Source organism: Sinocyclocheilus anshuiensis, unplaced genomic scaffold (assembly GCF_001515605.1).
Source record: "Sinocyclocheilus anshuiensis isolate Anshui unplaced genomic scaffold, SAMN03320099.WGS_v1.1 scaffold763, whole genome shotgun sequence".
In the NCBI taxonomy this organism is placed as follows: Eukaryota; Metazoa; Chordata; class Actinopteri; order Cypriniformes; family Cyprinidae; genus Sinocyclocheilus; species Sinocyclocheilus anshuiensis.
Genome location: NW_015548255.1, coordinates 395,484 through 420,483, shown reverse-complemented (window position 1 = coordinate 420,483; position 25,000 = coordinate 395,484). Strand labels below are relative to the sequence as shown.

Below are 25,000 nucleotides of genomic sequence, written 5' to 3'. Positions count from 1 at the left end.
CCCAGTGTAAATGTCAAGGCTTTCTGCATATTACAGTATGGTGAGATGAATTTTCTGTTATCGCTTGAATTAAATTCAGTCTCTCCAGCTCCATTTGCTGTTGACGGCTCCACTTCAGAACTGGTGGTCACGGCACCTGTGGACCGTGAGGAGAGTGAAGTGTACCATCTGGATTTAGTGTGTATGATACGGACAGAAGAAAAACTGGAGAAGTTCTTCAGTTCTCTGCACGTGAATATCTATGATGAGGACGATAATCCTCCTTACATGAATGGGACTGACACTGAGGACATCAAAATAGAGTTTAACCGCAGTGAGGTCGGTCTCAGGCACTGTAAACACAACTGTCTCACATCTTCATAGTCTTTTTAGGATCATATACTGCATAAGAAATATGAAAGTATTGAATAATGGTAGTCTGTTTTCTTTTGTAGGGTACTGTCTATGGAACTCTGTTTGTATACGACAGGGACACGACGCCTGTTTATCCCACAGACCTAATTCAAAATAAATTAGTGGGCACCTTAACGACGAATGACTCCTGGATCAGAAACACTACTACTATTGAACACAAATTTAGGGAAGAAAAAGCCATTTTTGGAAATGTCCGCGGGACAGTTCATGAATACAGTGAGTACAAGAAATAAGATTACATATTTCTTGTCTTAAAGGTGCACAGAGTCATTTTTCCATGTTGAATTTTGTACACATAAATAGAAGAAAATTACTTTTTGAATATGTTAAACATCATGTACTGTACACTCACATGAGCAATTACCTCATTGAGTCTGTTGATTCACCAAATATTAATAAACTGACAGCATAATGTTTGATATTTTGAGCCGATTGTAGAGCACTTTTTGCTTTCATCTGTCATGTGTCAACAAGTGTCAACAAGGCACATGTGTTGGGAATAAATTGAAAGTATGGTAGTGTGATCCCCAGTCATTTAGTTTTTCTCTGTGTATAAAGCATATGATGCCTAGTGTTTTAAAAATTTGTTCACATTTAAAAAAGTTCCAGCTTTAACCATTTAAAGCTCTGAAACTGCTACTGCTGTATAAGTGTCCAGTATAAGTCCTGTATAAGTCCAAGACAACTGTCATATCGGCCAGTGAAACAATTACTGAGTGCACCATAATTGAATAGCTTTTTTACATTACGTACTGAATTGTCCTTTATTCTGTTTTCTGCCCTCAGAGTTGAAACTCAGTCAGAATCTGTCTGTGACAGAGCAACGCTCATTTCAGTTGGACTACCTAGTCAATGACACCACCTTCCCAGGCCCAGAGGGAACAGTGCTGTTACATTTCAATGTGACTATCCTGCCGGTTCCTATTCACTTCTCCAATATCACCTACTTCTTCACAGTGTCGCTGAAAGCAACAACATACTCCCAGGTGCATTAATGATGTTTTTAGTCATTTTGAACCTGTGCAAGCAGGAGTAGAGAAGTGCTATTGTTAATACATTTAAAAAAAAACATTATTACAGGAATAGTTCATTCAAAAATGAAAATATGCTGAAAATGTACTCACCATCCAACCATCCAAGATGTAGATAAATTAGTTTCTTCATCTGATTAGATTTGGAGAAATTTTTGCATCTCTTTCTCACCAATGGATCCTCTGCAGTGAATGGGTGCCGTCAGAATGAAAGTTTAAACGGCTAATAAAAACATCACAATAATCCACAAGTACTCCACACGACTCCAGTCCATCAGTTAACGTATGTGTTTGTTTATAAGAAACAAAGCCATCATAAAGACATTTTAGCTTTAAACTGGAGTCGTGTGGTTTACTTGTGGATTATTGTGATGTTTTTATCAGTTGTTTGAACTCTCATTCTGATGGAATCCATTCACTGTAGAGGATCCAAGTGATGCAATGCTAAATTTCTCCAAATCTGTTCTGATGAATAAACAAAATCTTGGATGGCCTGAGGATGAGTACATTTTCAGCACATTTTCAATTTTGGGTGAACTATTCCTTTAAGAAACAGATTCCTGAAGAAATTACCAGTCTTTGCAAAATAATACTTTTTTTTATGTAATGAATAGAAACAGTTTAGGTAAATGCTGCCTCAAAGCTGTCGTTACGACACTGAGCATGCAGCGTCTTGTTTTCTATTGGCTATGTATGAGAATCAATACATAAAACAAACATAATTAGATTTTTTGACCCCTGTTGCTGTGTGAAATGGCCATAGATGGTTAAATAGCCATAAGAAAAACTAAAACCATCACAATTCACAAATATCAATACATTTATATGCCCGTGTATGCAAGTGCGTAATGTGGAATTACAATTTTTATTGTTTTTTTTAATGTATTTTTATTTGAAATTTCTTACATGATAAAAGAAATTGCCATTTGCATCACAGATTACTCCAGAGGATTGACACTAATGTATCTTTTGTGTCTTTTTTAGATTGGAAGTGTCTGTGTGGACAACTGTCTGAAGTTTAAGGGCATTGATGTCACGTATCAGTTAGAGATCGCAGACAGGAACATTTCTGCTGATGCTCAGTCATGTTATTGGGCAGTTGGCCTTGCACAGAAACCGAATGAGAAGACTGGTGTGCTCTATGTGAATGACACTGAGGTGTTACGCAGACCACAGTGCCAAGAGCTGCAGTATGTAGTTATTGCAGAGGAACAGCAGAACAAGTTTCAGGCCATGACGCAGCTCGTCGTTATTTTTGAGGGTGAAGGTAATACTGTAATTAGGTCACAGGGCTTACGACCAGAACGACAGTGGAGAATGCAACAGCTGTTGATCCAGGTTTTTCCTATCTGATTGTGCCATGTAGCAGATCTCATGAGGTTGGATGAGCAGCGTGTTTTGCCTTGTGCTGAAAAGAGACAGCGAGGGGAGTGTGAGGCGTCTCGAGGCTTGGGAGCCCCAACAGGCAGATGCCAGTGGAGACAAGGCAGAGATAAAGGTTACCCACAATTCCCTTGAATCCAATACACTGCACTTACCGTATTACTGTGGAGCTGTTTCTATCATTCGAAAGGACAAATTGTGCCATTGTATTACCTTTGCAGGAATATCAAAAAAATATTCCACCTGTTCCCCTGACCTCGGCACGTGTCCAGATGCTTACTGTGATGCCATTGAGAGTAAAAACATATCCATATGTCCTCAGGATTGCTCCAGTGAGATAAATTTGAGTTTTTATTGTGTTTTTTGTGGCTTTTCGTTTAATATTATTTAGTTAGATCAGCATAATTATGCAACTGTGCTTTTAGAAAGTGCAACAACTATAACAATGTGTCTTTTTGTCAGGTCAGCCTATAATCGGGGGTTACGAGAGGGATCTGTATGGAATCAAAGCTGGACATGGGACCTGCTACTGTTTTTCAGGAAAGTGCTTCTGTGAAAAGGATGAATTAGAAGGTGAGCTGAATGATTTTTTTTTTTTTTTGTTTGCGCTTCAGAAGCTACAGAAGATATTTACATGGTTCCTAGAAGAGAAAATAAGTACAATTTACCCCAGCCAATGAATGAATCCTTTTCTGAAGAACTGTGGGCAGTTTAAATACTCAGGACTTTTTGAACTGGTTAATTTATGTACATTTGGTTATTTTTTCTTGAGGACAATATGTAAACATCTGTAGAATATAGTTAAAACTAAATTAAATTGCCAAAAAATGTTACAAATCCATTGATGTTTTTCTAATTGTTTTTCAGTTTTTCCTATTTGTGATGACGTGTGTAAGCCCATCATTGCAACTGGTGTCCTCCTCTCCTTCATTGTCTCCATTGTCCTGTCCTCGTACTTTTTCCACTGTTATCACAAGAGCACACCTAAGCCTCCCATCGCCTCAGCTGAAATGACTTTCCGCCGACCAGCCCAATCCTACCCAATCAGTTATTCAGCCAATAATGTTCGTCGAGCTTCTCTAGATTCCATGGAGAATCAGGTGGCCATTGAAACCTTCAAAATACCCGTAAGTCTTGCTCAGTGTCTTTACTTAGTTAGTCTTTACACACTTAGTTAATTCATGCATGTTGATATTTTTGGTATAAATTGGAACTGATTAATAAAATTATTATTAATGAGATTGTTTGATGTGTAAAGATTTTTATCATTTCTGTTAACAGGAGGATCCAAAGTGGGAGTTCCCTCGAAAGAACCTAGTGCTGGGTAAGACTCTTGGAGAGGGAGAGTTTGGGAAGGTTGTGAAGGCCACGGCTTTCCGGCTCAAAGGAAAAGCTGGATACACTACGGTTGCTGTAAAGATGTTGAAAGGTATGCAACTCAAAATCAGATTTGGAGGCAGATTTGATTAATCACTTTTTAAAAGCTGGATTAGTTTTAAAAATTGTGTAGTGACTCCTAAGCATTCATTTTTTCACCACAGAAAATGCATCTCACAGTGAGCTTCGAGACCTCCTGTCAGAGTTCACATTGCTCAAGCAGGTTAATCACCTTCATGTCATAAAAATGTTTGGAGCTTGCAGCCAGGATGGTAAGACATTTTAGTAAAAAAACAAAAACAACTATGTTTAATCTGGCATGCATTTGTTTGTTGCCGTGTGTGCTCATACAAGCTCATCTGTTCAGGTCCATTATACTTAATCGTTGAATACGCAAAGTACGGCTCACTGCGGAACTTCCTGAGAGAGAGCCGGAAAGTTGGACCCAGCTACATGGGCAATGATGCCAACCGCAACTCCAGCTACTTGGAAAACCCAGATGAGAGAGCTCTGACCATGGGCGACCTCATCTCCTTTGCATGGCAGATCTCCAGAGGAATGCAATACCTGGCTGAAATGAAGGTGTGTCAGCAGTTTAGGGAATATCCATCACAGAATATTTAATGTTCTCTTTTAAAGAACGATGTTATAATGAGAGAAAATATGTTTAGCTTGTTCACAGAGACCTGGCTGCCAGGAATGTGCTGGTGGCAGAGGGAAGGAAGATGAAAATATCCGACTTTGGTTTATCTCGAGATGTTTATGAGGAAGATTCGTATGTGAAGAGGAGCAAGGTTATATATATATATATTTTTTTTTTTTTTTAACTGTGGCAAACTAGTTACATCCTATGTTTTACAGATGTTTGAATATTTGAGCTCGAGAAAACTTGCAATGAACATGCAATGCAATTTTACATTCGTTAGACTTAATACTATATGTAATAATGTGCTCTCAATTTTTAGGGTCGTATTCCTGTTAAATGGATGGCTATAGAATCTTTGTTTGATCACATCTACACCTCACAAAGTGATGTGTAAGTTATGCAACACATGCTTCTACACAGACAATCACCAATTTATATTTAGCATGTCTGCATACAATGAAATTGGGTGTATGATTTACTCAGAAATTGCTTGTCAATTTCACATATAATTACAAAGAAATGTCAATAACAAATATTTTTTAAAGTGAGGACTTATTCCATTATAACTTTACAGTACAATGTCTCTCTCTCTGTTTTCTTGCATTAGCTGGTCTTTTGGTGTCCTCTTATGGGAGATTGTGACTTTGGGTGGAAACCCCTACCCAGGCATTGCTCCAGAACGGCTTTTCAACCTTCTGAAGACGGGCTACAGGATGGAGAAGCCAGAGAACTGCACGGATGAAATGTGTGTACATCACTTGAATGTGTTGTAGATTTGAGAGCTGAATGAACCAATCATTTTCTAAAACCACCATGTCATCATAGGATATATATCACTTAACATTCAAGTTAGCATATTTTGCTTTATATGACTTTAGAATGTCTCATACAATATTATGGACACAACATGTACTTCATTTCACCTAAAGGAATCAGTTATTTAGGTGTGACAATCAGAGATGTTCTGTATCAGGTGATGAATGCTCTGTTATGTAATATAGGTACAATCTGATGCTTCGTTGTTGGAAACAAGAGCCAGATAAGCGTCCTACTTTCTCAGACATCAGCAAAGAACTTGAGAAGATGATGGTGAAAAGCCGAGTAAGAATAAAACAAGTACTTTCTCTCCAGACAGTCACACACAGACACAAATCAAAACACTTCTGTTGAACTTCATGAAATGACAACCTGAGCTGAACCTGTCTTCACAAATCATGTATGAACTTTAAGTCAAACATCCCAATTAAAACAGTTTGGGGTCAGTAAGATTTTTTTTTTTTAAGAAATGAGTACTTTTATTCCACAAGGACACATTAAATGAATCTAAAGTGAAGTAAATGCTGTTCTTTGAACTTTATATTCATCAAAGAATCCTAAAAAAAATGTATCAACATTTCCACATAAATATTAAGCAGCACGACTGTTTTCAACATTGATAATAATTGTTTCTTGAGGACCAAATCATCATATTAAATTATTAAATTACAGCAATTTCTGAAGGTTCATGTGACAATGAAGACTAAAGTAATTGTTTTTTTGTTTTGTTTTTTACTGCATTTTCAATCCAATAAATGCAGCCTGGTTGAGCATAAGAGACTTTTTTTCTAAATTATTAAAAAATCTTACCGGCCCCAAAGTTTTGAATGGTAGTCTGTTTATTCATTTAAGTTGTCATAAAGATGAAAATTCTCCAAGGTAAGTGACGATGTTAAAACAACGTGAAAACAATGGATGAACACAGATGAACTGTCAGCAACTTGACTCCAAAAAACGTTGTTATATTTTTAAATAAATTAAATGTTAGACTGGCCATATTTACACTTAAATGTACCGTCATTTATTTTGTTATGCTAACCTTAAGCAACTAATGTAATTTGACAGCCTGCTTTCTAATGATGTTGACTAGTGAATCAAGAAAAATCTCATTCTCAAGAAACATTTTTTCACATGAAGTATGTGATGTTACACTGAAGAGTTATGGTACCACTAGTCTGATTTTCAGAACTGTGTTTCCCTTCATCAGGACTATCTGGATCTCGCAGCCTCCACGCCAGCAGACACCCTGCTGTATGACGACTCCCTCTCTGAAGAGGACACACCTTTAGTGGACTGTAGTAACGCCCCTCTCCCTCGAACCCTCCCCTCCACTTGGATTGAAAACAAGCTCTATGGTAGAATTTCCCATGCATTTACTCGATTCTAATACTGGGAACAAAATCAATTTGTTTTTGCCTTCCATAGGAAGTGCTGTGATTGTGCTAACGGCATGGTTGCCACTGACTTATGAATATTGCTAATGTTTTATAGATTCAGTTAGTGCTGTAGTGTCTGGATCTAGGGATCAGATGTTTCATTTGGACCTGCTTCCGATGTACTCTACTATTTGAAATATTCATTTTAAAAAGCTTTATTGTACAAGTATTATTACTACTGATAAAAAAAAGTTAATAATTTTCATTTATATACAAAAAACCTAACATGTATTATGTTCAGTTAGGAAAATATTATTAGATGTGTTTCATGATTTACATCATATGTGAATTTTCTATTGGTTTGCAGCACTTTAGGTTAAGTTTTACATTTGAAAAAGGTCCCGTGTGCTCTGGATGTGCTCTCTCTGTAATATTCTGAACATATTACAGAAAATGAGTGTTTACAGTAGATGGAGTCAGTTCTGAAAGCAGTAAGGCTTTTGAATTAAACTCTTCTTTTAGATCATATATCAAGATATGCAAGACTCTGTTAGCTCTCCCCAAAATGATGGCATTAATAGTAAGCAATAAAACGGCCAGCAGTAAGGCAGTTGCTATTCAGAGACTCCTTGATGTCTGTTATTTCTGCGAGTACACAAAAAACCTTTTAGTAGAGCACTAATTATCTATTTCATTTAAAATGATTGTACATAAAATGGCAAAGACAACAGCAGTAACAATACTGATGTCATGATGATGTCATACAATAGACGATGTCATCACAGTGGAATATTGACATGAATGACCAAAAAGCACTCAAAGGACTAAAGAATGATTTCATGCTTCTACCATGAAATTACCATGAGTCATTCATGCTGTTTAATGCTCAAAAGCTGAGCTGAGTTTCGTTTGAGAGCCTTACTGTCTGGACTTAATGCTTCCTCAGTGCAGAAAAATGATATGTTCTCATTTTTAGGCATGTCATACCCGAACTGGCCAGAGAAGAGCCCGGTACCGCTCAACAGACTCGATGCCACTAACCCTGTCTTTACAAGATATGCCAATGATAGTGTTTATGCAAACTGGATGGCTTTGCATTCTCCCGCAAAAATCGTGGACACGCTCGATAGTTAAAAAAGCAAACCAAAATCAGTGGTGGAAAAGATGTGGGGGGTGGGGAGATGTGTATATTTATATGATACTGTATATATGTTGTTTGATGATAAAGTCGGTTCCCTTTTATTTCTGCTGTTGTGTAGAAGATGGGAGGATGGTAATAGATTTCAAATTGGCTGGAATTGCATAAAACATGCTTCAAGCAGCTCTTAGGTGATTGTTACCACAAGGCCCTGTCAGCCGTGTTGTATCACTGCATGACTCTGTACAGTTTAATGTCCATGTTTAAGTGCCTGTGCCGCTTCTGTTAGAAAACACCAGTTATAAATGCATGACCGAGACAATCTTGGTCCCACTCCAGGAATTAAAGGGAGCTTCTTTACCATCACTTACTGCAGATGTTTGCTGCAAAGATTGGACATGTTTATTTGGAAAAAGAGTTTTTCTTCTTGATTATGTGTCAGGATATGACAGAATCAATTACTTTTAGTTTTTTTAAATGTTGATATTTTGCTCTGTGGTAACTACGAGTTATGAATATTGCCATAACAGAGTATTGATATGTTTAATTTAATGTCATATGGTGATTTAATTTTCATTGTGCAACAATAACTACAATACATAAACCTGAGTGTGATTCCTCATTATGTTGTCAAAACATTACGTTTCAATCAATAAAACTGTTAGAAGATGTCAAGGTTTAATTGAATGTGTTTTATGCTATTTCATTCTCAGACTTCATTAAAGAGCAACAAAGAATAGTTCTAATTATTTACACAAATAGATTCAAATGTGGTAACATTTGCTCATCCTGACATCCTAAGGTTTCAGGCATGGATTTCATGACACATTAGTACTGCGACCACAAAAATGAATGAATGATCTGAAAATCAAGTCCAACATACCCTGTGTAAATATGTAAATGGGTATGAAACCATCAATTTGAGGTTTCATTCAGTTTGTCGTTTTGCGCTGTGAATAGGAAGATTTATTTAAATCAGATAATACCAACATGGGACTCGCATTAAAAGTTTTTCCTGTCGTAAGTGGAGCAGCAGCACGAATAGAGAAAAAATACAAACCTATAAACACATGACATACCATTTCAAAGAAAGGAAGTGAGTTACATTTCAAAGTAGATTTTCAAAAATAATTATAATTATATGCATAATTATAGTGAATTTTGTTAACCATAGGGTTTAACGATTTGTAAAACATCTAGACAGGCTTTTATTTTGAAATTATGCGGCTCATGGCGGAAGTAACGTGCGTTTTTTATTGTGCTTCCTTTTTTCATTGCCCCGTGGCGTTCTGTTCACACATGTATTATGCTCGGTATTCTATTGAACAGTTGCATAAAGAAGCGGTTGCCGAAAGCCTCATACAGTCACAACAACCGAGGTAAGTGTCGCACATTTCCGTGTTTATTTTTTAAAACAACTTCAACCTCGACGTTTTCTGCCACAAATTATATTGGTAACGTTACCGTTAGATTTTTCTTGTGTGAACAGCAACATTTTGCCATAGATCAGTCAGCCAGATGTTTCCTTGTGCGCTTAAAGGTGTATTTCTTTGCTGATTTAGAAACAAACTTAATTAGTATTATTTAGAGTCTTAGGTGCTTAGTTTATAATAAGGCGCAAGCATGTATATAGCATCAGGAAGAATTGCGGTAAGTTATACACGTAACTTACATGTTCATGTAACATACATAAAATTCATACAGTGTATGGGGTAACTGTTAATGTACAGTCAGTCGGCAAAATAAACAGCGTGATCTGATCAGGAGTCCGACCCCGCTTAAAACACGGCTACTTGCCAAATTAATGAATACATGATGTATATGAAATATTGATTATTAACTTATTATTAAAACATTTAAGTTATAATTAACGTCTTATTTTTAGATTATCCATTCTAAGTTTCGATCCGAAGAATTGCAGTCTTTTACTACGTAGACTTTTTTACAATGTTAATTCATTATATTTATGCTTGTGTTTAAATATATATATATATATATATATATATATAGTTTCATAGATAACACATAACAGATTGTACATTATTAGTATGGATATATCACAATTTGTTTTACTGACTGTTCTGAAGTTAAACAGCAAGGCACTACTGGGTGATAAATTATTTTATACATTTTTATTTGTATGTATTTGTTTAGTCTAAATATACTGATGAGGAAAATATATGATTAATTATTGTAATCTCTTTTTAGATGAGTTATTTCTCTTAGAAGAGGAATATTGTGCAAGCAGGATGACAGGTCGTCGACGGTATATTCACACATCTCTGAGGAATCTGAGCATGTTCCGTGTGCTGTAGAGTGAGAGGAGCATGATTACAAGAGAAATGTGACACAACCGCGCTCCCTCCGCTTCACTTGGGAATGGATTAATGTAAAAGACTTAATCCTTCCTAAAGGTTACATCTTGTCAGGGTGGGAATGCAAAACGGTGGCTGGTAAAGAGCACCCTGCCTCTCAGATATGTCCAGGCGGGGGCTTCCTCTGCAGGGGCGGGCGCGCTGGCTTGTCCTGGGGATATTTTTGCTTTTGGTACTGCTGCTGTTTGCTTACCTGCTGGAGTGCACGCCGCCTGCGGATGTAAGCCAGGTGCTGCCTGGCCTGGGAGGAGATCCGTATGGAAAGGAGTATTACCAGGCCCTCCTGCAGGAGCAGGAAGAGCGGCATATCAGCCGAGCGGCCAGCCTCAAGAGACAGATCGCGCAGCTCAAACAAGAACTCCAAGAGATGAGCGAGAAACTGAGGGTATTTCAAGAAAAAAGGGAGGGTCCCGGACCGCAGAGCCTGATTGATGGCAGAGATCAAGAGCCTGGTGACCTCTTGGAGTACTTGCACTCACAAATCGACAAGGCAGAGGTGAACACGGGAGCGAGGCTGCCGAGCGAGTATGCACTGGTGCCCTTCGAGAGCTTCACCACCACAAAAGTGTACCAGCTGGAAATGGGCCTGACGCGCCATCCTGAGGAGAAGCCTGTGCGGAAGGACAGGAGGGATGAGCTGGTGGAGGTGATAGAAGCAGGTTTGGATATTATTAATAACCCAGAGGAAGGTGACGGACAGGAGGACAACATCCCCATGCAGAGGCAGACGTTCACTGAAAGCCATTTTTTTGAAGGTAAAAGCTGTTCAGAGGAAGTATGCACTACTTTATATGCTGAACACACCATGCGGTTAGGGATTTGTGTGTACTTAACAGCGCTTGTTGTATTTGAGAATAATAAATGTGTGAACTTTGCACAGCACAAAATATTCAGTAACTCGAGCTGCTCTTGTGTGCTTGCTATCCTTGGCAGGACTCTACAGGACCGAGCGGGACAAAGGCACGCTGTATGAGCTCTACTTCGCTAAAGAGAATTCCCACGAGTACCGTCACGTCACCCTCTTTCGTCCGTTCGGGCCCCTCATGAAAGTGAGGAGCACGTCTGTAGACACCGCCAGCACCGTCATTAACATCATAGTGCCGCTGTCAGGCCGCACTGAAGCCTTTGTTCAGTTCTTGCACAACTTCAGGTGAGGAGTACTGTAGAATTTGTGGACATTTTTTGTAGTAATTGCATTTTGTTTTGTAAGCTAAACTGTAAGTAAGCATCATCAACAAAAAAACTAATGTGTTTTTCCATTAGTTTTTGCATTGAAAACAAGCTGTACGACAGGCAGAGGTTTATGATTCTTACACACTTTTTTCATCATAATAGTCTTCACAAATGAAAACAACTGAATTTTGAAGCTTAAATACATTCGGCAGAAGTAGAAAGCTAAATTTAGGCTATAAACACTAGGCCTCTCACGATAACAGCTTTTTGTTGTGCAATATATTGCCCCAGAAATAATTGCGATAAGCGATATTATTGTCATTTTAAAGACCATTTTATGCCACTGAATATATAATCATAATGTAACAGCATAATTATGCAGGATGGCCTACACACTTCCAAATGACAACAAACTTTTAATTCTTAAGAATATTTAGATTAAGTATCAAAATATTAGATACCTTAAAAACCTGAATAAATAGTAAATAAACATTTTCTAACAAAAAGTGCAAAGTAACAAGTAGAAAAAAAGACAAATGCACAAAGAACTTGTATGGAGATTTTTCCCTGACCTTCTTTTCTCTGTAAATTAAGGGTGCACACTATTGCTGAAAAACACAATCCCTACTTAGCAGTCAGATGTCCGTATGCACAAAGACACAGATCCCTAAACAAGACCATATCTGCAGATGAAACTTTTCTTGTAGAAGCATTTTTTAAATTTGAACTAGCACCTCATGACTACACGTTATGTACGACAAGTTGCAAAAGACACAGGTGCAAGTGGAATGTACAAAACATGGTGAAATTATTTTTTTAAGTAAATATAATGGGCGATATATTGCGTCACCAAAAATTATTGAGGTCATGTACATATATTGCGCGATAAGTCTCTCCAGCATTAAGATTCTGACAACTCTTTCAGTCTTTATTTAAAAACATTTTCCCTGAAAGTTTGAGTTAGAAAAGTTTGCAAGAATTCGATAATGAGGCTGTAAAAGCAACTAGTGCGTAGATGAGTTTACCTGTTCAGCGTGATGACGTTTAATGTCCCCAACAACCTCTGTAGTCGCATTTAGCCACTCGTTGACAACCGCCTTTTTCAAGACAATTAAAAGCTTTAAAAGCCACAAAGGATTCTTTCTAACTGATTTATTTTATGTCAGAATAAAATGTGAAGATATCTTGAGCTTGTGTTAACCACAGAACATATGTGAGGCATTTAACCAAAAACCATTTCAGAAAAACCCATTGACTTCAGGAAACTGGAACTTTAAGTTCTGAACACGTTTCTAGGTTTTTGGCCTAAAAAAATGGAATTTGGATGAAATTTCACAGCAAAAAGATCCATTGTCAAAAGTGTAGTGATGTATGAAGCACAGATTACACAGAACTTACTTTCAAACCAAGTAGTGGCAAATTGCAAAATCTGTGGGGACATTTTTCGTTTTTACACATACATAACTAATTGTGCAGATTCCTATTGACATTTAAAACAAAAAATGTGACCGAGCATGTAAGAGAGATTATGGGAATGTGTATTTTTGTGTGCTGCAGATAATATGGTTGAACTTCTAAAGTTGTGTGGGTAGCGGCAACACAGAGCCAGATGTTACACAGTTTTACAAGGGAACGTTTCCCAGTGCGGTTTTCCCTTTGGAAGTTTTGGAAATGTTGTGATCAGGCAATGTTTTCTGTGTGCAGGGAGGTTTGTATACAGCAGGACAAGCGGGTGCATCTCACAGTGGTGTATTTTGGGCAGACGGGCTTGCAGGAGGTGAAGGCATCTCTGAGGAAAATGTCCAGGTTTGAGCTTTGCAAATATTTATATTTTATGTGTATAGCGTGACTGAAACATTCTATGATTGCCAACATCCTGAATGGAGAAAACTCAAGGAAAAGGAATTTGCTGTTTGTGGGGCAGTTGAAATGTTCTTTATTAGAATGTAGGGATGTAACGATTAACCGCGAGCCGGTCGAAAATCGATTTAAATATGTGACGATTCAAATCGGTTGAGATGCTAAACAAATCGCGATTCAATTAGGGGTAGGAGTTTATATGAATGTATGTCTGAGGGGAACTTACTGTCTTTAGAAAAGTTTAGATGGTATTTTTTCTTTTCCTCTTGCCTCTGTATAATGCATATTAAAGTTCATAAGTTCCGCGCTGCTTTGTTTATAGCGGAAACCAAGGAAATGCATTAAGCGCCACCTGTTGGCAGAGAGTGAATCTGCATCTCATTCAGCTCGTCTGCTGTTTCATGCAGATATTTTTTATGCATAGTTTCACAAAACTGAAGTCAAACCATTCTGTTTTTGCTTAAAATTTCGAAATTATACAATGTAATTTGTAATGTAATGTAATGTAATTTGGTTGCCTCTAATTTTAAATGGAAAGAGCACAGACAAAGACTTATTTTGTTTATATGAAGAGATTTCTTTTATTTGTGTTACTTATTTATTTGATTTGGGGCTTGTTTTAAAATGTCAATTTAGTTTTGTTATTTACATTTACATTATATTTCAATTTTGGTATTTAGCAAACGCTTTTATCCAAAGCGACTTACAAATGAGGACAATAGAAGCAATCAAAACCAACAAAGGAGCAATAATTTACAAGTGCTATATTACTATAGTGCTATAGTTCAATTTCACAAAGAAATGTGCAGTATTTTGTCCAAGCAATAATAAAAGGACACATTTAATTTATAATTTGTCTTAAATCTCATTTTGTAACAAAAAAAATCGTGAATCGAATCGAATCGTGAGTTGAGTGAATCGTTACATCCCTATTAGAATGGTAATTTTCTTGACTAGCAGAAAATATACTTGCTTTTTCAAAGTTATTGAGTAAGGTACATAATCTGTTTAGGTACACTACCATTCAAAAGTTTGGGGTCAGTAAGATTTGTATTATGTATTTATTTACTTTTTTTAAAGAAATGTAATACTTTTTTTTCATCAAGGATGCATTAAATTGCATTCAGCTTTTAATGTTGTGTCAGCTATTCTAAAATCTTTGTAAAATATTATTTTATTGCTATTTATTTATCTATTATTATTAATTCATTTATTTTTATTATTACTATTTATTTTTTTAATATACATATTTTTTATTTTATTTATTTATATATATTTTTAAGTCTGCCAGGGTTGGGGTGGGTTTTAAATTTGCACAGTTGCTTTTTGTTTTATATTACTATTCCCAGAAGAAAATTCAATAAACAGTTGTTAACAAAAAAAAAAAGGATGCATTAAATCTATCAGTGACTGTAAAGACATATTTCTATTTCAAATAAATGCTGTTCTTTTGAACTTTTCTGTACATAAAAAATCCTGAATAAAGGATCGGGTTTTCCACCAAAGTATTAAGCAGCACAACCATTTTCAACATTGCTTTTTTTTTTTCTTGAGCAGCAAATCGGCATATTGAAATTATTTCTGAAGGATCATGTGACACTGAAGACTGTAGTAATGATGCTGAAAATGTAGCTTTGCCACACTGGAATAACTTGCTTTTTTTTTTTTAAATATTAAAATAGAAAACAGTTACTTTAAATTGTAATAATATTTCACAATATTACTGTTTTTATTTTATCTTTAATCTAATAAATGCAGCCTTGTTGAGCATGAGAGACTTTTGTTTTTTGTTTTTCAAATAATTTAAAAAAAATTACTGACTCCCAGCTTATAAATGTTATTGTAGGTTGTTAATTAAAGATTGTAAAAACTGTATTACCCACTTTGGTTGGCACAAATCTTCTAAAGCTCATTATGTTTCCTACACTGTTTTTATTCATGATCTCCAGTGAGGAAAACTTCAGTAACTACACTCTGATCCCTGTGGATGAGGAGTTTTCGCGTGGCCGTGGTCTGGACATTGGAGCTCACACGTGGGAGAAGGGGGATGATGTGTTGATGTTCTTCTGTGATGTTGACATCTACTTCACACTGGAATTTCTTAGCACCTGTCGTCTCAATACAGCTCCAGGTCTGTCATGTCAACAAGCATTTATATCTGAAAATTCATGGACCCATTACTAGATAAAACATCCGTATTTCTTCCATTTTGCACTGTTGTTTAATTGCACTATAGGATTAAGTTTGTATGTTTGTTTGTGTGCACTCTTTTATTTTGTTTTCCAACTAAGCAGTAATAATATTAGTAATAGGAATTGTTGTCATGGACAATTGTCATGCCTCAATTTTTTTATACACTAAAGTGTTTATAATAAAAATACAAATTTCCATGTAATTTCATAATAAAAGTGAATTTTTTTTTCTCCCTGGAAGGAAAACGAGTTTTCTACCCGGTGGTTTTCAGTTTGTACAATCCATCTATAGTTTACGGAAATCTTGAGTTTCCGCCCCCCATTGAGAATCTGCTGGTATGTACATCAAGATTTTTCTATGAACCTACATCTTTGTAGAATGTATGGCTTTCTACTGATACAAAGGTGAATAATGCAATTGTATTCTGTTTACAGATTCATAAAAAAGATGCCGGATTCTGGAGGGATTTTGGATTTGGCATGACTTGTCAGTATCGCTCTGACTTCCTCAGCATTGGTAAGTCGGTGTGTATTTTAATGTGGAAAAAGTTTGATTTATAACAAAATAAATTTCCGTTTCAAATATGTCCGTAACTTTAATTTGTAAAATGGAATAATGAATCGATACATGCATCTATTCCGGCGTAATTTAAAATCAATGCATCAGATACATCAAATTACAATAAAAGATCTTTTGCTTGCTGTTTCATGTAAATAAACTCAGTTCCTCTTTTCTAGGAGGATTTGATCTGGAAGTGAAAGGCTGGGGTGTAGAAGATGTGCACTTGTACAGGAAGTATCTACGGAGTGATCAGATTGTGATCCGCACGCCTGTATCAGGCCTCTTCCACCTGTGGCATGAGAAGCTCTGCGCAGATGAACTGACCCCAGAACAGTACCGCATGTGCATCCAGTCCAAGGCCATGAATGAGGCATCACACTCTCACCTGGGCATGCTGGTGTTCAGGGAGGAGATCGAGACTCACCTTCAAAAGCAGGCCTACAAAACCCAGAGCAGACCAGTAGAATGAATTGACTACAGAATCAACAATACAGAGCACAACTTTGTTGACATAGCAATGAAGAAATGGGTCAAACAAACATTTTTGGTATTATTTGAACTAAGTCCACTCTAAATAATAATCTATGGATTACTGAAGACCTTATGACAGCAAAAAAAGACTTAAGTGTGGTGGAAGGATGGTACTGATAGGCACTACCTAAACTGTTTACATCATTGAGAATTTAATTTACGTTCTGGAATAGTCTGCTTTAATGCAAGTTTAAATTTTGGGTGTTCTACGCTAGGACTTTTTTACTACATGTGAATAATGACGAGTCCCATTAGGGAAATGAGTTAATGAAGATGAGCTGAAATGCAGAGAAATTGTTAGGGCCTCATTCATGAAAGAGTTTGTACAAACTATTCATAAATGTATGTAAGTTGTCTTAATGAATTGAATGCAACAGATGCAGCATGTCTTTGTTTTTGGATTTTGTAAATAATTGACGGAGCCATACGTTACATTTTTATATTATTTCTATTGAAAATGTATGCGCTGTGACAAAAAGGGAGATCCGTTGCTAAAAGGGGCAATCATCTACAGATGGATGTAGTTAAACTTGCCGTGCTGGATTTGTTCTGTTGGCAATGTCTGTGTTGGAACAGTATTCAGACTTTGAGAAAAGTCTTCCATGTGTTTGAGATGGCATGGACCTGATATGCATTTTGATGCGTGTATCAAACTTATACTTTGCACCATGTGTGAGAACACTGGTCAGTGCCGTAGCACTAACAGTCGGGTTTATGATAAAATGCTCTAATATTTCAAGACATTGGCCTCTGCAACCACTTTGAAATGAATCTGTGGTGTATATAGTGAGTTACTGCAAAAAAAAAAAAAAAACTTTGAACATCCCTAAAGGACATTTCTCTGATTGAACAAACCACTTGTGACGAGGACATTATGTATTCATTCAACTTTAAGCGGCAGGTAGATTAAAAATAACCGTTGCTATCTGTTGTAGAACCTTAAATTGGTCAGGATGTTGAGTTCCATTACTTATTTTCTAAAATAAATAAAAGGAATACAACTAACCATGGTTAATGATTTTTGTCCCTGAAATAAACCGTGATGTGGTGCAGCAGTGTGAACCTTGAAATGTAGACCTGCTATTTGATCCCCAATATGTGTGTCATAAATTTTTGTTTTGGAAGCAAATTCTGTGCCAGTAAATATTTTTTTTTTTTTTATATCCCAATATTTACTGAAGATAACAGTGATGATCTAAAAAGCCAGAGCAACACAATAGCTACTAATAGTTCAGTTTATTATAACTTGTTGGTTGTAGTTTTCAAACAGCATAGTTATCTCTTTACTAACTAGATAATAAAGGGTTTGTTAATACCATTTATAATTGCACTCAAACATTCCCAGCTCTATAAGCTATAAAAATGCCATTTTAAACCATTGTGGTATTGAAATCCACTATTTGACTTTAATTTCTTAATTTAAGACACATGGAATAATACAAGTGTATTCATTTTAATATAGTCTACAACAATATAAAATAAAATAAAGACAGTCCGAGTTGAAAACTGTTTAAAATATTCTTTTATCTTCAAAGTAATGTGATTTCTGATGGCCGAAGAGTTTTAATGAGCATCACATCAATGCTCTGGGTGTATGTTCATGGTCTTGTAAATTTCCTTGAGGAGAAGCAGAGCTGTATCTTCAGATTCCCTGAGGAAAGAGACAAAAGATTCTGTTTGTAAAACACAACATGACAATGCAATTACATAATGATATTGTTAAGGAACATCACATACCAGTAACACAGATGACTTTGGAGTGCAAACAGGTATTCATTGAAGCTCTCGATGGGTTTCTCTTGCAGGACGTAGTCAATGCGTTTTCCTCCATTCAGCATGCCCACTTTTACTTGTGTCTCCTCTTCCTTCTGAGGTTCAGGACTCTCAACCATCTTATCCTCATCTGCAAACAAACAGTGAGATTCAGATTTTGATTGAGCTTGAGCTGAAGTGTGCACATTGAAATGATGAAACGGATAAAGGTAAGAGGATATTCACTGTGGTTAACTTACCTTCCCCTTCCTGCTTTTCCTCTTCTGCTTTGATTTGACTGGCGACCATGGCGAGCTGTTCATGCAGTTGAACGGACGAGGTGTGAGCGCGGGCAAACTCATTCAGAGTCTGCCAAGCACTCTTCAGAGAGCTGATGAAGCCTTGCTTTAGGTCCGAGCCCATCCTGGATAAACTCTCTTTTAATTCTGGACACAAGACACACACACAAAATAAATAAATAAATAATCACACTCCCCACAAAAAAAAAACAAGAAAATGTATGTATTTCATTATAATTATGACATTGCTTAATATCCTTATTTAAAATTATTGTTGACTGTGTTTTGCTTTATCAACACAAGAAATATTTTTTTTCCTGGACAACTGTGCCTGGATAATTTACCATTTCATTTTTAAAAATATAATTTCTTAAATGATTTATTATTTTTCATTTAAATATGTATTATTATTTAAATAATTTAGAATAATATATATGATTTAAATTGCTATTATTAATTACATTATTTAAAATAAAATATTTCTAGAATCATTTTAAAAATGCATGAAATGCACAGAAATGGTCTATTACATACCAAGATGAAGCCTCTTTCTCCCTTTATGATGAGGGATCAAAACCGGCTCCAGCTCAATGTCAGGTAAGATCATGGGTTCAATTCTGTATGCAACTGGATCCAGCTGAGTGCACAATAACATGAATGCATTAGATACATAGCTAACAGTGAGAATGTTTAAGTTTAAAATTGTGGTGTTCATCTTTCTTCATTTACACTGACACTTTAGTCCTAAACCATTTTTGTTTCCAAAAGATCAGATGCCGTTGTAGATGAACAGTAGAAAAGCTAAGACACCACTTACTGGATGGTAGATATTGAAGAACCCTTTGCAGGTGGGAAGCTGGTAAGACTCTTCGATTTTCTCCACCCCACGCACTGTCAAAAACATCCCGATTGGAGAACCGAGAGCAAAGAAATTCACCGGTTCAAAGTCCAGAGCATGATATACCACCGACACCTGGAGAAGACCATCCAAGATTGCAGAGCATGTTCACATATCAGACCCACAATCAGGTTCTGACAAGATACCTTCATTCAATCATCTTGATCCATAGAGCAATTTGGGATGGTGTATGTTCGAGCTTTACCTGCCCTGTGCCTATTTCAAAATAGTTGTAATCCACATGGATTGAGGACATGGTCCTTCCTGCTGGCAGTTTGCTGACGGCAGAATCCGGTGTGGGCTCTGTCTGAACGGGAGGTTGGGTCTCTTTTGGTTCCTCTTTTTCTACAGTCTTCTCTTTCACAGTCTTTCGGGCCGCCTGCCAAGAAACAAATGTGTTTCAAAGTGTCACATGAAACTGGACAAATAAAAAGTGCAAACACTACCAGATGCAATTTAAAGACAATTGAAAATATGCCTGTTTTGCAGACTTCTCTTTGACAAAATTGGCAAGTTTTTTACGTGGCCCCAGAGGAATAGCCATTTCCTTCAGATCATCTATTGTGCACATCAGCTGCAACATAGAAGGAGAAATAACCGTGATGAGTTGTTTATTCTGTTAAAAAAAAAGTAATAATTTTAAATGCTCTCACCAGAGACTCAACATCAATCTTCTCAGTTTCAAAGGTGCTCAGATATTCAGACAACCCCAACTTCTCCAGAACTGATGACAGGTTGCCAATCTCCTCTTCTTCCTCTTTAGACTCTTCCTCAGCAGCCACTACAGTAGGCACTTCATTGGCCTGGATGACGGGACTTACCTACAGCAATTAAACAATATTCAAATAAGGTTTAGAAGTCATCTTAAAGGGGTCCTATTATGCTTTTTCAACTTTAGTTAGTCTGTAATGTTCCTGTTTGAGCATAAAAAAGATCTGCAAAGTTACAAAACTCAAAGTCCACTTCAAAAGGAGATATTTTATTTAACAGAAATCACTTTTCAAAAACTACAACGAACGACTCATTTGGACTACAATGCATATTTTCCGGGATTTGTGATATCACAAATATTGACGAATGGGACAAGACCTGGTTTAGCTGCACTAGAGAAGGCAACGAGTGTTATCACTATGTCGGAGACTCGCTAGCTTTCCCAAGGCAGACGAACTTAAGACCTGGTTGAGCTGCACTAGAGAAGGCAACGAGTGTTATCACTATGTCGGAGACTCGCTAGCTTTCCCAAGGCAGACGAACTTAGAGTGGTTACAATTATCTGGGTTTAAATCGCACTCAAAATTATTTGATATTGATGCAATATTTACACTGAAGCTCGCAGGCGGCTATGGTAAGGGGCATGGCATTTCCCGACCAGGCGCCGAGTGCTGCCAATCACAACACACACTGGCCCAGCTAACCAATCACAGCACATTTCGTATTTCAGAAGGCAGGCCTTCATTTGATACAGGAACTATTCGAGCCATTCATGCCAGACTGAGGAGAGAGGTGTTGTAATAATGTAAAATATGTGAAAAATAATGTGTTTTTTCGAACAACCTAGTATGAGAGCCTGTTCTAGTATACCCCCAAAACAAAATCAAGACTTTGTAAAAGAGCATAATAGGACCCCTTTAAACACCCACAGATAAAGGCTGTGTGTTCCTGGGATGCCATAAAACAGAACATGTCATATGTTGAGCATTTTATGGTTATCTTCAATCAAAATGTACTGATACCTGTTTCACATTAGGCAGAGCATTTCCATTGGTCACTGGACCTGCTGAAGGTGAGCCAGTCTTCTGATTGGACAGCAGATCAAAAAGTATCAAAGAGCCTACAGGTTAGGGGAAATAATAAATTGAAAGAAAACTGTAAAAAAACAATATCAATTCTAGTACATGGTGTTTTTTTTCACACTATCATTGTGCCCTAACAGACGTCTAACAGAGCATTACTTTGATTCATGGTCTTAAATGATAAACCTTGAACTAGAGTTAAAGCATGTAAAAGCAAAGGATTCTCACCCAAGCTGTGTCCAGCCACGGACACTCTGCCTTTGAAGTCTGGGTTTCTTTGCATGAACAATGAATGTAAGCGGTTGATCTCAAAAGCCACGGTGTCCATAATGGTCTGGCAGTAGGTTGGGCTGTTGTAGAAGAGAACATCTAAGAGGGTTTCATTAGTGAAGTGACGCAAACGACCTGTGCTGGGCAGAGTAATCTTCTTTATCCTCCTAGATGATTGAAAACATAAAAGACAGAAGTATGTTTTGTTAAAAAAATATAAAACAGGATGATGTGACTGATAATACAGACAACATGAATTTAGGCAGAACAGTATGGAGATTTCAAGAGCATTTCAAAGCAGCACCAAGAGGAAAGAAAAAACATCCTGACAACATATTTTTTTCAGTAATCTCAACAAAACAAGTTTCTCAAGAAAGAGTTCCTAAATTTTCGGACCAACAAATGTTCATTGTTTTTCCACAGAGGGATAAGTAAATTTAATACAGGATAGTGTATTTTATAAATATACTTCCATTCAAAAGTTTGGGGTTTTTTCATGTTTTTTTAAAGAATTCTCTTAAGCCCACCAAGGCATTTATTTGATCAAAAATACAGTAAAAAATGTAAAACATTATTACTATTTTTAAATTGACTGATTTTTTTATTTTTTAATAAATTATCATTATGGCAAAGCTGAATTTTCATTGAATTTTACTCCAGTCTATATTTACTCCATTTATTCCAGTCAGTATCACATGATCCTTCAGAACTCATTCTAATATGCCGATTTGCTGCTCAAGAAACATCTTATTTATTTCACTGTTGAAAATGGTTGTGGTGCTTAATATTTTTGGGGAAATTGTGATATATTTTTTCAAGATTCTTTAATGAATAGAAAGAACAAAAGAAAAAAACTATTTATTTGAAAAATAAATCTTCCATAACATTATTTATAAATACCTTTACTATCAATTTTGATCAATTTATCAAAGGATCTTTACTGAATATTACTTTGAATAGAACTAAACATATATTATATATATATATATTTAAATTACACATTGGTGGCTGAAGGTTCAGTACAAATGGAAACACTAGTTTTAGGCCTCATATACAGAATTCAAGTAAGACTCCTCTTGAATGTGGCTGAACGTCGTGTCTCTACCTGTCAACCCCTGTAGCATCACCGTGCAGAGCCGTGTGCCAGTGCACAGGCAAAAACTCCACACGACTAATCAGATGATCATCACGGGCCTTCTTGAAATGACTCTGCAACAACTTCAAGGACACACTGCGGAAGTCATCCACTGTGAACACAAACACAGAGTTTGACTGAAGCGCAATATATATTGTCTAAGGATTCACATAGAAACAGTAATATTTGTTTCTACTAAAACAACTGGCCTAAATTGTGACTTTATAACTGACTTTGAACTGAAAAGACAATTTAGTATTCATCTGGAGTCTAAATTGGTGTAACATACCACACTCCACCATGCTCCTAAACCTCAGGTCACAGACGGGGCCTATGCCATGCACCATAAACACCACATGATCCACCTGAGGCATCTCACCTAGACAGGAAAACACAACATTCCTCTATGATTCTGGCATGTTATGCACTCTCCTTTAAATAATACCTAATCATTTTGACGTTGTGGACTGTTTGACAGTTTGTGTTTTGAAACATTTTGAAATCTGGGGGACTTCAAACTGACAAACAGCAGAACAAATCGCTCAGTTTGGCAGGATAAAGTCAGAAAACAAGAACTCTGAGGTCAAAAAGATGCATTTACCATCAGGAACTTCATCATGATCATCGTCCACACCTCTCTTGACAATCCGAGGTCGGGTCTGACCGTCCTGTGTCGTGCCCCACTCATCAGGCATGGCAGACGGCTGAAACTGCACAATCACCTGAGGAGGAACCAATAAGATTTATGCTACAGAAACACTGTTTACTATTTAGTCTTTTCTTGCTAAAAGCATTTAATAATTTTACCTTTGGATTGTGCATTACGATGGTCTCACCAGAAGGGAATTCCAGTCGGCGGTGCCACTGATTAGTGGTAACAGCATTCTTATATTCTGCCTGTTTAACATACATAACATTGAGCAGTTAAAATGGCACCCTGATAGTCAGTATTGTGAATACTGATGAGAAAAATATATAGAGGAGCACAAACCTCCAGCTTCTCACTGAATTCTTCTGAATAGGGGATGAAGCGACTGTCTGTGTCTCCTTTGTAGAACCAGGTACAGCGGCGGACCTCAGTGGGCTCTTCTTCCCAGTACACGGCAGTCCGTGAGCGGTCATACAGCTGCACATCATAGCGTCCTCCGTCCGTACACACAATCACATTTTCTGGATCTGGCTGAACTGAAGCAACAGACTTCAGTTGTGAAAAAGACTAAGAGTGGCCACATGCTCTTGGCATACATGGAAAAATACAATCCAGTTAATCTCAAACAAATTCAATTACAGTGACAGAGGCAGTTCCATTTAGCCTAACATTACTCAACTTAAGATATCATAAAAGTAAACAGCAGGCTTCATACATCAAAAGCCAGAAAGCTAATACCAAAATATTGGAAGAGCCTTGTACAATTATTCCTGCTAATGTAAGTGGGTTTGATGAAAACACTTCCTGTCTTACCAGAGTTGAACGTTTCTTCCAAGCAAATGGAATCCAGAATACTAAAGGGAAGCCAGACCATCTTTGACTCCACTTGTTTGCAGTAGAACCAGTGAGGTTGAACAGGTTCATAAACATTGTAAGCATATGGCACCATTGAGTTGGAAGGGACTAATGGTCCAGTCATGTTGGCCGTTGTAGGGGGTGGTGGAATCTGTGTTGGGGGAGGCTGAAAAATAGCAAAATCACTATATGGACAAAGTACAAGTCCTTTTTAAAACTGTTACAAAGTATGCCAGTTTTCCTAAACATGCTTATAAAGACACTAAAAAGACATGGCTTGAACTGGCATTTTTTATTATATATATATATATATATATATATATATAGGGTTGCACCAATATTACAATTATAATTTATATAAATCTGATCGGATTATTTTGTTACAGCTGACAAAATTCAATTCTATTTTGTCTAAAAAAAATTAAATATTCCAAACTAAAAATGTATAAATAAATAATACTAATAACTAAACTAA

The 25,000-nt window shown here is 36.8% G+C and overlaps 3 protein-coding genes across 3 annotated transcripts in view; 2 read left to right on the top strand and 1 right to left on the bottom strand.

Moving 5' to 3' along the window:
- The window catches only part of LOC107655443 (proto-oncogene tyrosine-protein kinase receptor Ret-like), a 23,393-nt gene extending 14,488 nt beyond the window's left edge, over nucleotides 1-8,905 (top strand). Inside the window, exons 4-20 of the mRNA XM_016442933.1 lie at nucleotides 80-318; nucleotides 435-630; nucleotides 1,201-1,400; nucleotides 2,430-2,712; nucleotides 2,812-2,943; nucleotides 3,050-3,160; nucleotides 3,291-3,401; nucleotides 3,696-3,955; nucleotides 4,110-4,257; nucleotides 4,370-4,477; nucleotides 4,573-4,787; nucleotides 4,877-4,999; nucleotides 5,171-5,241; nucleotides 5,459-5,596; nucleotides 5,853-5,952; nucleotides 6,875-7,022; nucleotides 8,020-8,905. Coding sequence (XP_016298419.1) covers nucleotides 80-318; nucleotides 435-630; nucleotides 1,201-1,400; nucleotides 2,430-2,712; nucleotides 2,812-2,943; nucleotides 3,050-3,160; nucleotides 3,291-3,401; nucleotides 3,696-3,955; nucleotides 4,110-4,257; nucleotides 4,370-4,477; nucleotides 4,573-4,787; nucleotides 4,877-4,999; nucleotides 5,171-5,241; nucleotides 5,459-5,596; nucleotides 5,853-5,952; nucleotides 6,875-7,022; nucleotides 8,020-8,177 — 2,741 coding nt within the window. The 3' untranslated portion in view covers nucleotides 8,178-8,905. The remainder of the gene's footprint in view (nucleotides 1-79; nucleotides 319-434; nucleotides 631-1,200; nucleotides 1,401-2,429; nucleotides 2,713-2,811; nucleotides 2,944-3,049; nucleotides 3,161-3,290; nucleotides 3,402-3,695; nucleotides 3,956-4,109; nucleotides 4,258-4,369; nucleotides 4,478-4,572; nucleotides 4,788-4,876; nucleotides 5,000-5,170; nucleotides 5,242-5,458; nucleotides 5,597-5,852; nucleotides 5,953-6,874; nucleotides 7,023-8,019) is intronic.
- Nucleotides 8,906-9,466: 561 nt separating this feature from the next.
- LOC107655442 (chondroitin sulfate N-acetylgalactosaminyltransferase 2-like) lies at nucleotides 9,467-16,961 on the top strand. Its single transcript, XM_016442932.1, has 8 exons — nucleotides 9,467-9,560; nucleotides 10,390-11,311; nucleotides 11,490-11,706; nucleotides 13,434-13,535; nucleotides 15,539-15,720; nucleotides 16,023-16,117; nucleotides 16,217-16,298; nucleotides 16,520-16,961. Exons 2-8 carry the CDS (start codon nucleotides 10,660-10,662, stop codon nucleotides 16,810-16,812), a joined length of 1,623 nt encoding a protein of 540 aa, XP_016298418.1. The 5' UTR covers nucleotides 9,467-9,560; nucleotides 10,390-10,659; the 3' UTR covers nucleotides 16,813-16,961.
- A 1,143-nt stretch (nucleotides 16,962-18,104) lies between these two features.
- The window catches only part of LOC107655440 (SEC23-interacting protein-like), a 10,396-nt gene continuing 3,500 nt past the window's right edge, over nucleotides 18,105-25,000 (bottom strand). The window contains exons 3-18 of the mRNA XM_016442931.1: nucleotides 24,484-24,691; nucleotides 24,013-24,206; nucleotides 23,829-23,918; nucleotides 23,623-23,743; nucleotides 23,311-23,400; nucleotides 22,992-23,133; nucleotides 21,845-22,053; nucleotides 21,557-21,654; nucleotides 20,477-20,644; nucleotides 20,302-20,397; nucleotides 20,029-20,202; nucleotides 19,743-19,898; nucleotides 19,460-19,562; nucleotides 18,887-19,072; nucleotides 18,612-18,777; nucleotides 18,105-18,525 (exon numbers count right to left, since the gene is read on the bottom strand). Of these exons, the coding sequence (XP_016298417.1) occupies nucleotides 18,453-18,525; nucleotides 18,612-18,777; nucleotides 18,887-19,072; nucleotides 19,460-19,562; nucleotides 19,743-19,898; nucleotides 20,029-20,202; nucleotides 20,302-20,397; nucleotides 20,477-20,644; nucleotides 21,557-21,654; nucleotides 21,845-22,053; nucleotides 22,992-23,133; nucleotides 23,311-23,400; nucleotides 23,623-23,743; nucleotides 23,829-23,918; nucleotides 24,013-24,206; nucleotides 24,484-24,691 (2,274 nt within the window). The 3' untranslated portion in view covers nucleotides 18,105-18,452. The remainder of the gene's footprint in view (nucleotides 18,526-18,611; nucleotides 18,778-18,886; nucleotides 19,073-19,459; nucleotides 19,563-19,742; nucleotides 19,899-20,028; nucleotides 20,203-20,301; nucleotides 20,398-20,476; nucleotides 20,645-21,556; nucleotides 21,655-21,844; nucleotides 22,054-22,991; nucleotides 23,134-23,310; nucleotides 23,401-23,622; nucleotides 23,744-23,828; nucleotides 23,919-24,012; nucleotides 24,207-24,483; nucleotides 24,692-25,000) is intronic.

Excerpts from the sequence above, each read along its gene's own strand:
- LOC107655442 (XM_016442932.1), top strand. The coding sequence starts at position 10,660 with ATGTCCAGGCGGGGGCTTCCTCTGCAGGGGCGGGCGCGCTGGCTTGTC. Across the intron at positions 13,536-15,538 it reads TCTCTGAGGAAAATGTCCAG|TGAGGAAAACTTCAGTAACT; the intron begins GTTTGAGCTTTG and ends CATGATCTCCAG. Across the intron at positions 16,118-16,216 it reads CCCCCATTGAGAATCTGCTG|ATTCATAAAAAAGATGCCGG; the intron begins GTATGTACATCA and ends TTCTGTTTACAG.